Source organism: Rhipicephalus sanguineus, chromosome 4 (assembly GCF_013339695.2).
Source record: "Rhipicephalus sanguineus isolate Rsan-2018 chromosome 4, BIME_Rsan_1.4, whole genome shotgun sequence".
Classification (NCBI taxonomy): Eukaryota; Metazoa; Arthropoda; class Arachnida; order Ixodida; family Ixodidae; genus Rhipicephalus; species Rhipicephalus sanguineus.
Window position 1 is genome coordinate 64,083,187 of NC_051179.1, and position 18,100 is coordinate 64,101,286.

General features: G+C 45.9%; 1 protein-coding gene across 1 annotated transcript in view; it reads left to right on the forward strand.

The window, feature by feature from the left end:
• LOC119391254 (scoloptoxin SSD14-like) overlaps positions 1-18,100 on the forward strand; it is a 38,755-nt gene that overhangs the window by 12,562 nt on the left and 8,093 nt on the right. The window contains exons 3-11 of the mRNA XM_037658931.2: positions 592-717; positions 3,483-3,580; positions 4,803-4,995; positions 7,021-7,187; positions 8,697-8,901; positions 13,211-13,286; positions 15,176-15,368; positions 16,105-16,716; positions 17,316-17,589. Of these exons, the coding sequence (XP_037514859.1) occupies positions 592-717; positions 3,483-3,580; positions 4,803-4,995; positions 7,021-7,187; positions 8,697-8,901; positions 13,211-13,286; positions 15,176-15,368; positions 16,105-16,716; positions 17,316-17,589 (1,944 nt within the window). The remainder of the gene's footprint in view (positions 1-591; positions 718-3,482; positions 3,581-4,802; positions 4,996-7,020; positions 7,188-8,696; positions 8,902-13,210; positions 13,287-15,175; positions 15,369-16,104; positions 16,717-17,315; positions 17,590-18,100) is intronic.

The following is an 18,100-nucleotide window of genomic DNA, read 5'->3' on the forward strand; positions in this document are numbered from 1 at the left end:
CCATGGACAATTACTTTTGAAGGTTCGGTAAGCTGAGAAATACACAGATGCTGTACTTTGAATTTAAATTATTAGCCTTGAAAGTTCAATACCTATCACCGGTTAAGGCATATCGACGAAGTAGAGGAAAGTGAGACTACCACGTCTGAGATGACCGCATACATTGAATGTCTGCATATGTGAGTTGCAGTGCAGAAGGGAAGGCAACAGCTGAACATGTTGCGCTTAAGACTTATCTTGAGTTACGACTATTGGCTTAATAAGGCAAATAGGGAATCCTAGCATCTTCCTTACATGAAAATTATGGCAATTTTATTGACGCATTGTATTGGCTGTTGTCTTAGACCATACAGAATATTTTGGCGTTTATTTCGCACAAAATTTCAACGCCGTGGCGCTAACGTACGACTGCTAAATCGGCGCAACATGTGCTACTTTGTTGACAACATGGATTATATGAAGATATAAGTAGGGGACGCTTTGCTATTGCAAGGCTTCGCGACAGCTTTGGTCTGTGTGTTAGAAATGCGCCATGCGCGCAGATTACACTTCATTTTCCCTAATGTATGCTTGTGTTGTTCCTTTTTCCAGGATAATAATCTACAGTAAGAACGGAAGCATTGTGGATGCCGCCATTGCGACCCTGCTGTGCATGGGTGTCGCCTTACCGCACCGCATGGGACTTGGCGGAGGCTTCATTGCCACCGTATACAATCAGTAGGCGGCGAATTTTTTACGCTAGTACAAATTACCTACTTGAGATCACCTACACCATCAAGGAAGAGGAGTTACAAGGACGACACACACTGTTAACAGCTTTAGACAAATCGCACGCACGCACGCACGCACGCACGCACGCACGCACGCACACACACACACACACACACACACACACACACACACACACACACACACACACACACACACACACACACACACACACACACACACACACACATGCGCGCGTGTGTGTGCGTTATCGTTTATTAAGCGCAGATTACCGTCACTCTGTATACATGACGAAATTCCTTCAGCGCGCACGAGTTGGACCAAGGACGAGAAGTACAAACGAGAACAGGCACAGTTCTTCTTGTCCCTTTCTGCTACTTCTGAGCGCTGCACGAGCTTCGTCATAAACACCAACCAACTAGCTCAGCTTACCATCGTAACAAACCGTAAGAGTATCCAATACTGCACAAAATTTTCATTGTAACTTGTTTCACCACAGTATCTGTCAATAAATTGCGGATAAACCTTATCTAACCTCTTTGTAAACTACATACAATATATACGCTTGCGTGAGCTGGCTGGGGATGATACAACAGCGACTTGCTGGCCAAGGTATACGCACTTACAAAAGGTAGTAAAAAGTTAGTGACAGCAGCATTCGCTACCCCCTGTAGTTTGAAAGCGTTGACGCTTGGGCAAGTTGGCGTGGGTTCATTTCTAAACGTTAACAGCGCGCAGAAGGTTTCTAAAGGGACAAGACAAACATGGGCAAAGAGCGCTGACTTCGAACTAATTTTATTTCGATAAAAAGGTGCATTTATACAAGGCAAGGGAGAGAGTGCAAGACGAGAATGGTGCTCACATCGTTGCCGCATCATCTGAAATGCTTCGAGCGTGCCACCACGTATGACCTAAAACCCAGCCAGGTCATAAAGTTCTAATAAAACTAGTTGGAAGTCAGCTCTCTTTACCTCTGTTTGCATCGTCCCATTGTAAACCTTCTATGCACTATTAACATTTAGAAACGTACCCCTTGCAAGCTTTACTACGTGTCGCCAGCGTTTCAGTACTATAGAAATATATGAGAGGTATTAAACATTGCCATTACTACTCATCGTGTCAGGGTCAGTAGTAGGAATTACTATTTGTGTACTAATGACCGTAGTCTGTCATGTTGTAATTGCGACAGTCTCATGGAAAATTTAGGCAAACTATAATTTACTTGGTTACGTTGGAATAACAACCTTGTGCTTCGTCATAGCCCACGTAAATGGAAGTAGTAAAGCATAAACATTTAGGTCCAGAACACCAATATATATGTATAAGTTCATCGTTGCTCACTGGTACATCATGTCATACTACGAAATATGACTGCATACAGCCTTCAATTTGCTGTTAGGGCATATGACATACAAGCTTGGAAGCCTTGATATTCTATGTGTGCGTGTGTTTGATCTCGTTTGTGGTTCGTTCATGCCTCGATGCACAGAATGTATACTTGCCCAGGTAACACACCACATGAGTAATAAGCGGTTCTTATTTAATGTAACAAAAGAATGACTCTTTCACTAAGGCGCCTCTCGTAACCCAATCACTTTGGGACGGTAAACCCCACAAACCAACCACCCGTACCGTTTAAGCTTTCTGTCATAGTAGTTAAAATCTTTTGTATTAGTATCTTTGGATTGCTACATCGCTTGGGGTGGTAACCATAAGTAGTAAGTCTCAAGGTTGGAAAGTTACTAATTTGATAGTTACTACCTACATTTACTACCTCGAAGTTTTTAAATACCACTGTTTGTTTCAAGAGAGTATTTATGCTTCACGATCTATCAAGAGCTGAAACTCACTAACGCTTTTCTCTGGACTGCACAAATAAATAAATAAATAAATAAATAAATAAATAAATAAATAAATATATATATATATATATATATATATATATATATATATATATATATATATAATATATATATATATATCGCAATGCCAATATGGACGCGGTGGAAAGGAAGCTGGACACTGCAGCTTCACAAGTCGATGGCCCGCTGCAGAGACTAACAGCAAGTGAGCCAAGGTGTACTTCTAAATCTATGTGTGAAACAAAGGACAAAACATCATAAGTAAATCAATGCACCTTGACGAAAGGAAGGGAGAAAAATATCAACAATTACTTAACAAAGAACAGGTCTTTTTGATACATTGACGAAATATACAAAACCCTGCAAAAGATTTCGCAATGAAAGTAATGTTCTAAGCATAGGTAATTTCTTGTTAATTACCGCTATCCCCACTACTTCAAAGCCTTTTATGCTGTGAGTAAGCTATACTATCTTCAAACTATGGCAAAAGTAAGTGGTATCAGCCTATGGTCGTAAAGGCAGGACGGAGGCATCTAGTGGGTGTCTTCACTTCACGGGACCGTCATTTATTATATAACGCGGTCTAAAGGTACCGATCGGAGTACGTTCACGGAAATAAACCGGAGTTTCCTGCTTGCGCTCATTAAATATATGATCCTCATTAAAATGCCCTGTGACCGCGGGGAGCGATACCAGTGCGTTCACCTTCACAGCGTACAGCATACACGAGGACTACACATACGCTAAAGGCGTCGGGTAGATTTACTCAGATATGTTATTTACCGCGTTCTAGCTTGTAAAGCGTGCTTATGCGAGAAAACAGTCTAAATCTACACCCCAAAGATGGAGGCTCGTTGAAAATTGCAGCAACCCACTACGTTCTCTATGCAGGTCTTCACAAGAAGCGCAAGTCTTGATCGCTCGAGAAAGAGCCCCATTGTGCGCTTCGCAGAACATGTTCTCTAGCAATCCTAACGAAAGCCTTGTGGGTAAGTGCAGACATTCACCTCTAGTACTCAAGGGGAAAAGCCGGGGCCAAATTTACGAAACTTCTCTTTCGTAAGTGCGTTTTCCCATTGATTGGCTGAAACGAAAAAAAAAACTTGATCTCTCCGTCATATGAATCGGTATAACACGAAAGTGAAACGCGTCTTCACTAATGTAATTGACTATTGATTGTACATTGATGTATGAGAGCTTGCACAATGGCTATTGGTGTTTGGCAGTTACAGCACCGTTTATCGCTGATACACCGACGTTAACCCCTGGTGGCGCATTTCCATCCCGACAACTAACGGGAGTGATCATGATTAGACCTTTGTGGTAGTTGAAGTAGTTGACATACGCCTGCGGTCACAGCATATAGTGAATCCCGCGTAAAGATGCCATCAACGAGCGCATAATCGTCATCCCCTCTAAAGTTGTTTTCGCCTCATGGTGCCGCGCATCCTGCGGCGTAGTTAGCGTACTCACTGTCGTACGAGGGAGCTGTTCCTGGGCGAGAGGTTACGCGGGCGCGTGAGGAAGGATTTCGCTCTTTGGGGTCTGGCATCGTTCGTTGACGGTCGTCTCTCGCGGGAGGTTCGTGGAGACGATTCGGCGGCTCGGTCCCGTTGACTTCGTGTTGAGTCGATCGTCGGCGGCGCTGGATTCGCGGTATACTGTCTATGTTATGTTGCTGTGTATGTTTCATTGACATTTATTAGGTTTTTGGTCATGTTACTGTAGTTATCTGTACGACTCGGCCGGCGGGCTCGCCGTTGTGTAAAAGGCGCGGATAAACGCCCATGTGTTAGACCACGATGTGTACTGCGTCTGTTTGTTCCAGGAGTGGCATTCTCGAGACCCGGCAACACTTGAACAGAGTAACATGACATCATGTATTCTTTTCTTTAAACAAGAATTGTATAGCTTGATTTCAATTAATTTACAAAGTTTGCTTCAGCAGCTACGATTGCTTTATATAATTTAACAGGATTTACAGGACATCGCATAATCTATAGTTTATCTTGGTAGGTAATAGAAGTAATTTATGAATATGCAACGAATTTATGGAACAGTGGCTGGCTTTCCGAACCGCGGTAATACTTTGATTCTAATGAACCAATTTACTCATGGAACATGATAACCTGGTGGAAAAACGAGACTTTCTCCTTGTTTCTTAGAGGGGGCCTAAAGAAAACTTAAGAACTACGCATGCGCTTTCCGCAGGCGGGAAGGCGGTTGCAGTTCCAGGAGAGCTGCGTGGTTACTACGAGCTTCACAAACGCTATGGGAAGTTAAACTGGTCCGATCTGTTCGACGAAGCTATAAAGTTGGCGTACTACGGATTCCCAATTCAAGAGGAGCTCGCCAGTGCCCTAAAAGCTGCAAATAATCAGTTTGCTTTGACAAACAAGAGCAGGTAGTTCCATTTATCGTTTTGATAACTCCTGCTTTTTTCGTTTCTCTCGTGAAGTACAGCTTTTTTTATTGCGATATAGACCTGCTCTTAAGGCATAATACCTTGTGTGCATATGTGTACTAGATGTTTGCTGTAAGACCGGTGTTTCGTATTAATGAAGCATTGTCTTGTGGAGTCTGGTCTCACGTATCCGACGGGCAGAAGACGTGGAATTGTACCAAGCAGCACATAACAAATCCAGGAATAAACGTTCGCATTGAACTAACGTGATTTGTATGTTATATTAGGCGAAACGAGCCCTTTTCACCTGATCACGGAACGCAAGAATTCTGTAGGAAAAGATGAAACTCAGGGCATAAATGTAAGCACGGGTGTACGCAGTACATTTTCGTGGTAACCAGTTGAAAAACTAGGATTCTGTGAGGAACGTCTGCCGGGTGGGTCATTAACAGTTCCTCAAGAGAAAGAAAGCGCGAACTTAACGTTCGTGCCTTCTTTGCCGTACGGTTTTCTTGCACGTACTTCGCGCGGTTCGCAAAACTCTGCAACAAGAACCAGAATTTAAAGGTGCCAGATATCGCAGTGCTTATAACGCGTCTCGTATCCTACAGGAGGGGTTTCAGTGCTACCCGATCCGTATTAGGCAAAGCTTTGATGGTGGCAACCGCATAGAGCCACAGCACTGTTCTACGTCATAATACAACGCCATGTTAGAAAATTCGAATGTCTCCATTTTTTTTTACCCTGCGGATTAACTTCGGACACACAAAGAAAACCCGATATAACGTATCTGAGGATTGATCAAGCGCGATGCAGGATTCGAGACTATGCCCAAATATTGCTTCGCTCCAGGCTAGCAAGAATGGTAATGTAGGCGCTCTACAGTACGTTGAGTTTTGTGCGATTGGCCATATGGCGAAAGTCAAGGCGAGGACGAGAAGATCACGTGACAATGTCCGTGTTCAAGGCCTTGCCGAAAACATTTTTGATAGATCAAAGAGGTACTTCACAACATCGTAAAAAAAAGAGAGCAAGGCAGTGCATGACTATTTTGCAAACTCAAGGCGAGGACGAGAAGATCACGTGACAATGTCCGTGTTCAAGGCCTTGCCGAAAACATTTTTGATAGATCAAATAGGTACTTCACAACATCGTAAAAAAAAGAGAGCAAGGCAGTGCATGACTGTTTTGCAAACTCAAGGCGAGGACGAGAAGATCACGTGACAATGTCCGTGTTCAAGGCCTTGCCGAAAACATTTTTGATAGATCAAAGAGGTACTTAACAACATCGTAAAAAAAAGAGAGCAAGGCAGTGCATGACTGTTTTGCAAACTCAGGGCGAGGACGAGAAGATCACGTGACAATGTCCGTGTTCAAGGCCTTGCCGAAAACATTTTTGATAGATCAAAGAGGTACTTCACAACATCGTAAAAAAAAAGAGAGCAAGGCAGTGCATGACTATTTTGCAAACTCAAGGCGAGGACGAGAAGATCACGTGACAATGTCCGTGTTCAAGGCCTTGCCGAAAACATTTTTGATAGATCAAATAGGTACTTCACAACATCGTAAAAAAAAGAGAGCAAGGCAGTGCATGACTGTTTTGCAAACTCAAGGCGAGGACGAGAAGATCACGTGACAATGTCCGTGTTCAAGGCCTTGCCGAAAACATTTTTGATAGATCAAAGAGGTACTTAACAACATCGTAAAAAAAAGAGAGCAAGGCAGTGCATGACTGTTTTGCAAACTCAGGGCGAGGACGAGAAGATCACGTGACAATGTCCGTGTTCAAGGCCTTGCCGAAAACATTTTTGATAGATCAAAGAGGTACTTCACAACATCGTAAAAAAAGAGAGCAAGGCAGTGCATAACTGTTTTGCATGGTTATCCTACTTAACGTTTTTTTACTGGAGTAATTCTTCATGCTTACACATCGTGATGTCCCAAAATGATTTAGCAAAAAATTTTCGGGCTTACCTAAACCGATAATATAATTCAACGTTAAACGTCACCTTTGAACGTGCGCAGCTGGCAAGTCTTCGTGAACAACGAAACGAAAGAGGTGTTGCAGAAGGGAGAAAAATTGATCCAATCAGACTTGGCCAAAACCCTCAAGGCCATCGCTGCAAACGGATCCGACTACTTTTACAATGGCTCCTTCGCTGAGAAACTTGTTCAAGAAGTCGGTGACAACGGCAAGTAACTAATCGATACAGTTGTTATAAAATATGGTTGTAAAATATCTTTGACCTTAGTAAAGAGTGACTATGGAAAGGGGACCAATGCCTCGGAGAATCATAAGTGAGGTATGCACTACTATGATATAAGGAAACAAAAACATGCGGAAATCTATATACGGGGAATCATGAAAATGTTGTTAGCTATTAAAAATATCGCAGAGTATCGCGAGGCTATAAGGGCACAGTAACTGCTCACTTTGCGAGAGGACCAGATGTATGAATATTTTCTTACAGAAGTGAGAATATGTGGTTACGCTGCATCGATGTTAACAAAAATCTTCAAGACGGTGGTGAATAATGTGATGTTCATAATTATGTACGCGTGAGCGGCATTTGTCGTAAAAAAGCGTATATTGGTCCTGTCGGCGCCACGAAAATACGAAAAAAGGAATGCTTTGCTTTGAATGATGTACCCAAAAATTTATGATGATGTCAGGTTGTCTTATGAACTTATTAATTACAGAGAGCGAACATGTTTATATAAATGGTGCACTTAGAATACTGCTACTACTATTACAATATTTACTGCTTCTTATAATGGTCACGTCATCCGTACACAACAAAGTACATGATCGGGAACATCCTTGCAATGATAGGCAAAAAATAAAAAAGATATTAGTAATCAGCGAGTAATAAAGTGCCGCTGCATCGTCCAAACATTTCTTAACTAGCCATATGATTGAATTGTGCTGGTAGAAAGTTGGAATATTTGCTGCTTCGGGAGGTCGAAAATTGTCTTCGATGGGACACCGTACACAAGGATTAACCCCTACATGCATCTTCCCCGCAGTGAAGTTAATAAGCATTCAATTAGTTTTTGCGTTCATTCACTGATTTGGCTCCGAAACAGGCTGCACATAAGCAATAATGTTTTGATAATACACGTACCACTCCGCGAAGTGTGCCATGCTTCCCTGTCAATATAAGGGAAAGCTGATACCCGCAAAATACTCACGTTACCTCTCACATTATTATTTCTATACTGTTCCACGCCGGCAACATCAAAAAGCCCGTGTAAGTTGTCGATAAACAATAAAAAGGAAGGATTTCTCTCACAGAGAAAGAGAACTATGGAACGGTTCATTCTCATGACCGTATAGTTCGAATGCATTGTGGCTGCATTGGGATGTGTTCACGCGCTCCTTTCAAGTGAAATACGCAACATTTATTAGTGTTATCGAACGACTTGCTATTACGTTATGATAAAAATATTGTAGAGGCAAGCCTTGTAACGATTACATTGTCCGCCACTTGCTTTTATTCATTAGCAAAATAGAAACATGCTTCATAGACAAACTGCATCTCTGCAGAACATTAGGTTTCTAGACTCGTCAAACTGCCCTAGGGCAGAACTTATCTACAACTCTCCCATCTGTGTTACAAGATGGGAAAGTGAAATTGAATTGAGTTGAACTGTTAGTGAACATCAATAATTTCGCTTTTGTCTCCTACATGGTTTAACAGGAGGTGTGATGACTTCATCGGATCTATTGAACTACTCGGCGAGTTGGGTGACGCCGTTGAACAGGACGTTCAAGAATAACCTCACTTTGTTCACCGCGCCACCACCAGGGAGTGGCGGAGTCGTCGCTTATATACTGGGCATTATGGACGCTTTCCGTGAGACAAAGAAAGAATGCCTGTCGGAGGACGTCTCGACGTTGCACAGGTGAGGAACTCACGTTTAAACTGAGCAGAAACTAGCGCGGAGCTAGAAAACGTATGGAAAATACAATTACAAAGACAAAAAAAACAGGGTTCGAGCGGAAATCGAACCCAGGCATTCTCCGTGGTACTCATTTATTACATCACAGTGCTAAATAAGCGATTGAAACCGCTTCGGAAAAATGCATGGCTGATCCTTCCGTCATAGGAATCGGTATACACGAAAGTGAAACGTGTCTTCACAGAAGTAGTTGAGCGCTTATTGTGCATTGATATATGAGAGTTCGTACATTGTCTATTGGTGTTTAGCAGCTATAGCACCGTTTCACGTGGGTGCACCCACGTTGAAGACTAGTGACACATCTCCATCGCGACGATTTACGCCCATGATCATGATTTAGCCGTTGTGGTACTGAAGTTCTTAACATATACCTGGACACAGCATATCGTGAATCTCGCGCAAAGATGGCATGAGCAAGCACATAATAAGCACTTGTACTCGATATGCACTCCTTGAAAGCGTAGTCCGTTGAGGAAAGAAACGGCAAGGTGCGCGGTCCCGAGTTATAGGGTAACCTACGCCTGAGCTCTTGCATACACTACCACAATGCGCTTCAGCAACACGGGAGGAAGAGGTTCGACGTTTGAGCCGTGAACGCGCGAAGGCGTTCCACGTCCCACCAGCCTCCGTTTACCTTCACCAAGGCACGACGTTGGCCCTTCGACATCGTTGCCTTTCTGCGGCGCTTATTGCAGCAGTTTTATTAGTCGGTGCTATCGAACTGGAAGCAGTAGGCGGCGGAGCAGTTGGTGCACGTGGAAGATGCACTACTCTGACAACGAGCCGTCACACGTTAACACGAAGCGAAATGCAAAGAAGGTAACTGCGTCTAGGGCAACTGATTGATTGATTGATTGATTGATTGATTGATTGATTGATTGATTGATTGATTGACTGACTGACTGACTGACTGACTGATTGATTGATTGATTGATTGATTGATTGATTGATTGATTGATTGATTGATTGATTGATTGATTGATTGATTGATTGATTGAAGCTTTATTACTCCCAGAAGAGTGGAACCGATCCGGAGGTCGGTTACGCTGCTTAGAGGAGGTCGGCGGGGATCCCTTGGGATGCCGAGGCCTCCAATGCGCGTAAGATTATCCAGCGCTATTGTGCGGAATCTCGGCGGTACGCAGGAGGGACTTCGTACTGGTTGTGAAGCGTCAGCGTATTGCGGGCATGTCCACGCCATGCGTATTAGGAGGGCTGACCGCGAGCAGTATCTGCGGTGTGATGACACGAGGCGTGAGTATACTTTGCTATAAAGCCAGGGGTTGGGGGGATTCGCTCTGTGGATTTCATAAGCAACGGTTGCGTTTTCCGCGATGCCGAGTCTTCTCCGCCTCTCGCCGATTATCGTGCCGTGACGGTTGCTGCGTCCGCCAAGCCGAGCACCTCCCACTGATTAAGGTTCGCCTTTCCGTGATGTCCTCGTACCCCTAGCCGATCGTTGCCCCGTCCCTGAACTCTTCTGACCGGATCCCCCTACTTTTTCCTATCATTATTTTAACCCCTCCTTATCCCTTCCCGCAGAGAGCTACTGCTGAGGAGTCATCCATGAGATAGACAGTTGCGGGGCTCTCGTTTTTTCTTACCTTCCTGTTTTTTTATTATTAAGAATCACTTCTCCCGGGATTCGGAAAGACACCCGTCTAAAGCTTACGTCACAGGACGGCATCACGTCGGGGGAGGCTCTTATGAGCGGAGGGACAGTGGAAATGGCCTAGTCTGTAGTGTTGTAGAATGTCGGTGTAAGTAACCAAAGGTGCTAGTTCCTCGTGGGCATGGTAGGGCGAAGACTGACAAGTGTGGGTCATAAGGGAGTCCACCAGGCAGTTGAGATCTCTGGCGACAGTGTGCGCCTACACATTTTCGCTATGGTACTCATGGAACGGGGCCCGGATAAAAAGGCGAGGTGAGGTTGGAAGGGTGTGTTCCGTTAAGATGGAATATGCCTGCACAGAGATGCGGCCCGCGTCAAAGTGTCGGATGGCCAGTTGGGAATCACTTTTACTATCCCCTTATTTGCAGGATCGGTTATTGCCCAAGCAATGGCAACCTCTTCAGCAACTGTAACATCGGTGGAGTGAATTACACTGCATGCAGTGCTCCAGCCGCGGTGTCGGGCCAGGGCGACGGCCACCATTGTAGATCGATGTGGGCGCGGAGAGGCTCTGTGTAGGTGCCATCGGAGCGACCTGCGAAACGTTTTTGTAGTTGGCGTGCACGGTTGGTCCTGCAATCCGCGTGATGTTCGTGGTGCATGTGTTTAGAAAGTGGAGGAATACGGAGGCTGAGCCGTAGAGCTGTCGGTAGGTATTCATAAGTGGGGGCTGCCCGCGAAAGAAGAAGCCGAATTCGGTGCAATAAAGCGCGCTCCGCATGCGTGACTGAGAGTCGCTGCTACTGGGACGTAAGGGTAGCTTCTATCAGCTAGTTAACCGTGTTAGACACCTCAAGGGCCATAAGTTTGGAAGTAGAAGTGGACATAGGAAGTTCTAAGGCGGTCTTGTATGCCTTGCGAAGAGAAGCATCCAGGTGATCCAGATCAGCGCGTGTAAGGCGGAGGTAGGGAGCCACGTAGGTGACGCATGTACAGACAAAGGCTTACACAAGCCGAAGAAGGTTGGATTCGCGCATGCTTGCATCCTTATTGGCAAAGCGCTTGAGGAGGCAACCAATTTGCATGGCAGATTAGTCGAGCCACTGAAGAGCAATGGAGTTGCCCCCATTGGCCTGTACGTGCAGTCCGAGGATGCGGAAGTGATCCGTTTGAGGGATTTGCATCCCCTGTACTTGGAAATGCATCCCGGTGGTGCAGTAACAATTTACTCAGACTTGGTTGCCGAGCTGGACAGGCCAACTGTAGAGAGGTAGCTACCCAGGCGGTCGATGGCTGTTCGTAGGGTTTCTTCGATTTGGCCGTCGCTAACTCGCGTAACCCACATGTTGAGGTCATTAACATAGAATGTGTGATGTAGATTTGGGATGTCAGCCAGGAGTTTGGGAAGTCCTACTGCTCTCTGCTGGCGCGGCCACCACTCCTGGCTGGCGTCTAGACGCCCTAACTGCGCCGTCGCCGAATCGCTCCCTATCGGAGCTCGTTAGTGTCAGTGAAGTCTTGGTGGAGCCCGGCATAAAACACTTTTGCGTTGAAAGACCCCATGGAGACGTCAGGTCGGGCGGGGAGTCACGTCAACAACTATGGAAATATTGCGTGGCAGAAGCGTAGCTCGTGAAACTGTATGATTGTGTTACGAGTGGTTTAAAGCTTCCTTCCCGTTACAAATGCAGCCATAATTCAGAAACATCACCAGCCACGCCGTCAACAAATTGTGCAGTTACATGGTGCTAATATTGCTTTACAGACACGCAAGTTTAATATTCTTTTTTTCTACATAAAACTGCTCTGACACTGTGCGAAAATGTAAATGTGCTGCGTACATATCCTACTATGGATCGATTTTATTGTTTCGAATATTCACTTGTTAATACCACCTACAGCCGGTTCCATGGCAATTCATACAATCTCCACCCACTGCCTTCACTGTCACACCGAGGCATAATTTGCATACGCGTCCTATCCAATCACATTACCTCGTTTTCGTGACGCCAGACACTTTCGTCGTGTTTTAGATAGTTGGTGTGCCCATAAAGACACACGCTCATCTCGCTGGCTTTAACTCGAAAACTTGAACGTCCTGGCAAATTACATCAGAGATTTGGTCACTACTGCTTAGCCAAACATTATATTTTAGGCAGTAACGACGAACCTTTAGTTTTCGACAGTCGTGGTATATACAATAGCCTAGAAAACCCCGAAAGGCTCGAAAGAAAACTAGTTTGCACGGCTCTATTAATAGGTGATTGACAAGCGCGCCAGGCTTTTGCAGGCGGAGCTTGTATTTATTCTTCGGTTGTAACTATAGACAAATTGTTAGCGTCTGCAAATTGCAGTTAGACGTACGCGCGTTGGCCCGTCCATTGTGTTGACGTGGTCTTAAGGGCTCGTATGATGAGCGTTGTCGAGAGGAAAAGAAAGCGAGGGACAGAGTTTCTTGTACAGGAATGGACGAGAAGTATTGTCTCCTGGTGTTGGACTAGCCTGGTAAGAAAGTGTAGAAAACGAGATTAGTAAATGACATTAAAGTGTACCAGACGCAACTTTCTCATGCATCAATCTCATATGTTAGGCTGTGCTAAGAGGTTGCAAATATATATCCGTTCCATCCCGACTTCGCAGGTTCGCTGAAGCATGCAAGTTTGGTTATGCGAAAAGAGCCGCCCTTGGTGATTCTGAGTTCGTAGACTGCAAAAAGGTACGCGCAAGCAACGCTAACTTGCCCTTGTTTTTTTTAACCGAGTTATATCTAATTTACCTGATACTTTGCCGCAGTTCGAGGCATCGACGATGAGAAAGATTCCAAGATAATTAGAGGCTAACCTATAGTTTGCTGCACTACATTGGGAAATAGAAAAGGGTCTTTACGATGAAAAAAATAAAATGGAAAACATATGAACGTGAACAGGTTATACCTGTTCGTTTAACTCCTTCCCGTCCTAACATTGTTCTGTGTGCTACGATCACCCATCCGTTAGTTTACGCAGCTAAAACCCACAAGAAAGAAACGACAGGGCCGCATTTTGTTCTACATTTGCGACAGCGCCAACAGAACCCGAAATCAGAGAGGTTGCTGTTTTGCAACTATGGTATCAAATCTTCAAGGACTTATTAGAACGCTTTCGAGACACGTATTTAGTAGTTCAGAAGAGTTGAATGCTAGACAATAGTTCACATTTTGGCGTTAAATTCAACTTAAACGGTGCGCCTGCGCAGCCTGTGCATATATATACACCTGTGGTTCTGCCCTCAATGAAATCAGTTGTCAGCGCGAGCAGGTTTTTGTCTTTCGTTTTGTTGTCCCAATCCGTCACGCTGTTTCCGGATTAATTTAATGTATCTAGTAATTGTCTATATAATACTAATAAGATCTGCAAGCGCTACAGAAGCTCAATAAAATACGAAGGAACCTAAAATTAGTTGTCTGTGTTCGCCATTGCACCTAGTAACCATTGCACCTAGTAGTATTTCGATACTGTAATGTTCTGTACTCTGGCCGGCTATGTTCCGTTTTTTGATAAACCTTTTGAAGTGGTACTGACAACAGCTTTCCAAGGTGAATTTACTCCGCCATACAAGTCTGCTGTACACGGAGACAGGTTTGAGCAGGTGTGAAGGTCGGGAAATGCTTATAAGATATTTTATTTTGATATTCGAAGTCAATTTTTGCATGTTGCACCTGCTGACATCGGCACTAGAATGACGTCAGGCCACAGTACCAATCCTGGTTACTTCACGCAACAGTCCGGCTACTTATGAGGACGTCAGGTGCCAAAACTTCCAAAATGGCCGCTTGTACGTCACCAAAACATTAAAAATATGACCGCCTGTGAGTCACCAACAGAGCCACGGTGCGAAGCGGCCATAGAAACGTCACTATATAATTGTGCGAGCACGTGACGTGAAGCCCATGCGGTGTTGTGACGCCAGGGTACAGTAGGAACCGAAACTAGCGGCCACGGGAACGTCACTATATATTGTGCGAGCACGTGACGTGAAGCTCATACCGTGTTGTGACGTCAGGGTACAATAGGAACCGAAACTAGGTTTTAGAAACATACTGTAATTACTTTTTCAGGGTGCACTCACGCGAATGCGCAAAGGACCCTGGGAGTTTTTTTGCGATCTTGGCAGCTTCGCCTTTCATTTCACGCAATAAACGACAACTGAAAATTTTCGTGTGAGTACCACTTCAAGAAGGCAAGCAAGAAAGACCGCACACGACGGAATTACATCGCGATTTAGAGTCCGTTGGAAACACCACTAATTATATATATTTTTTTGTTTTAGCACGTGCTGCGGCCGCACTCCGATTATGGTGCAATGAAAGAAAGCATTTAGTTACATTAACGAGCGCGACGGGACCAAGCGTAAGGCGGATGTTTTGAGTAGCGTATTTTTGCCCCTGGGCTGAAATTACTGCATTCTTTCTCATTAACACTGGTGCTACACTTTTAGGCGATGAGTAAAAGAAAAAGAAAACTTTGGAATCCATAAATTATTCTTTTGGCTTCGCTTACCTGTCCGCACTAAACAGTGCTTCATTCACCACTTTCATTCACTTTCGTTCAATTTTTGCTTCAACAGGTGCTTGAAGAAATGACCTCTCCGGACAGTGCGGAAACTGCGAAGTGCAAGATCAATGACAATCACACGTTCGACAGCCCATATTACTACGGCTTTGTGAACCAGACTGCGCGACATGACGAAGGGAATGCGCACGCCACCTTTTGGCACGTGACGACATGGTCATTGCTGTATCCAGCACAATTAACCACCCGTACGATTCACGTTTTATCTCAATTGATCTCAATTGTCACTGATAACAGCTAGAGGGCCATGTTATATTGTTGCGGTGAAAAGAACGAGGAAGCTGGCCCCAGATTAGAGGAAGACGACGTCTCTTACCGCCGCTTGAGCACCAGCTGTATTTATCGTAAAATACCAACTCTGCACTCGTGTGCCTGTTTTCTTCGTGCAACATTTGGTGGAGGTGCTGGGTACCAGTACGGAACTTCGCAGCGGACGTCATCTGCCTGCCGCCTCGATGGCACACCCACCGTCAACTTCGATGCCAGCCGTCTTCCTCACCCATCCGCGGGACCCTGGGCCGTTTTGTGGCACGGATAAGACTGATGTCGAGGAGTGGCTAACACTGTACGAGAGGGTGAGTGACAGCTACAGGTGGGACCCGACCCTCATGCTAGCGAACCTGATATTTTATCTTCAGGGAACTGCGCGGCAATGGTATGACACGCATGAAGCTGACCTAACGAGCTGGGACGTCTGTAAACAGAAAATGCGAGATCTGTTTGGCAGACCGGTCGGTCGTCAGCTGGCCGCAAAGAAAGAACTTGCGGGCCGCGCTCAGACGTCAACAGAATCTTATGTCGTCTACATACAAGATGTGCTGTCTCTCTGCCGCAAAGCTGACGACAGTATGACCGAGGCAGACAAGATCGGGCACATATTAAAAGGTATTGCCGACGATGCCTTTAACCTCCTAATGTGCAAAGATTGCTCCACGGTCGATGAAATCATCAAGGAGTGTCGGCGCTTCGAACAGGCAAAGGGCCGTCGAGTTGCTCAAGCGTACGACAGATTGCCGAATACCGCCGCGACCTCTTCCTGCGAAGACCCACCACGGCTCGTCCAATCGACAGCACCTGAAGACATCACGCGCCTTATTCGCCGTGAGCTCGAGGCCATGTCTCCGGCTCCAGTTCATTCGGACTTTAGGAACAACATGCCCTCCATCTCCCCCATACAAGCTGTTGTTCGGGAAGAAATCGCAAGTTTGGGCATGCCATCACTCTGCTCGGTCCGTCACACGAACACTTATCAGGTTTCCCCGGCCACTCGCAGCCAGCCGCAAAGTTTTGTTCCGCCCCGCCGCAATCCAGCCGAGTGGCGCACCGTGGACGATCGACCCATCTGCTTTAATTGTTCCCGTATTGGACACATTGCCCGTCACTGCCGCAGTCGCTTGTCGTCACCTCCACGGTGGTCGTCTCCTAGTCATTACCACCAGCCGCCGGACAGTCATACTTTCTCGCCCTACACGCCGACTCAGAGCATCAACGTCGACAATGTCCCGCCAAGGTCCAGCCGCTCCCCGTCTCCGCAAGGTCGTCGCTCGCGTTCACCTCTCATTCACCGCTCCTCGTCCCCATCCACAACCGGCCGCTTCACTTCGGGAAACTAGGCGGCGCAGCTCCCGGAGGTGACGCTGCAACTAAGACCCGGCCTTCAAATCCTCTACCGACCCTGCCTACATGCGGAAACTTACTGGACGTGGAAGTTGATGGTGTTCATGTCACATCTCTTGTCGATACAGGGGCGCAGCTTTCAGTTATGAGCGCTGCTCTCCGCCGAAGGCTAAGGAAAGTTCTGACACCCGCCGCTATGAGCACTGTACGAGTCGCCAATGGTGGCACTGCAGCTGTTCTAGGAATGTGTACAGCACGTGTTACCCTTGGTGGCCACTACGCCATTGTTTTATTTACTGTACTCGAACAATGCCCGCACGACCTCATTCTCGGCATAGACTTTCTTTCGAAGCACTCAGCCCTAATTGACTGCTCCGAAGGAGTTGTACAGCTGGATCTGCCTTTCTCTGCCGACGCCGCAACTTGTGCATCACCCCGTTTATGTTCTGTTGAGTTCGCTCGCCTGTCCCCACAAGTTGCTACAGCTGTTCTCCTGACGCCCTGTCCTCCCGTCCCAGATGGCGACTATGTTGTGTCGCCGCTCACCGACGTGGTTCTGACGCGAAATATTGCCCTGCCAAGCACCATAATCCAAATAATCGAGAATCGGGCGTGCGTCCCAGTCGTCAATTTTGGATTTTCTACTCACGTGCTTCCACATGGCATCGCCATGGCGCATATCACCCCTTTGGGAGAATACGAGATCTCTTCTTTGGCCACTGAATCCCTCTCCACTACCAGCACACCTTTGCCGCCTATTACTTCGTCCTCGTCGACTGCGGCACAGCATCTGTAAGATGATTGCCCCTGATCTTCCTGCAGAACAAACAAGAGCTCTTCGTCACCTGCTGTCATCTTATCGGGATATATTTGACTTGAACGACCGCCCTCTCGGACAGACATCTATTGTCACCCATCGCATCAACACCGGTGACGCGAGCCCCATTCGTAGGAGACCATATCGCGTCTCCGCTGCGGAAAGGGCCATCATACAAAAAGAGGTCGACAAGATGATGGACAAGCACATCATTGAACCATCGAGTAGCCCGTGGGCATCCCCGGTGGTCTTAGTAAAGAAAAAGGACAACTCGTGGCGCTTCTGCGTCGACTACCGTCACCTCAACCGGATAACAAAAAAAGATGTGTATCCACTGCCCCGCATAGATGACGCCCTTGACTGCCTTCATGGATCCAACTATTTTTCTTCAATTGATCTCCGTTCCGGCTATTGGCAGATTAGCGTTGATGAGATGGACAGGGAAAAAACCGCCTTCGTAACACCAGATGGTTTATACCAGTTCAA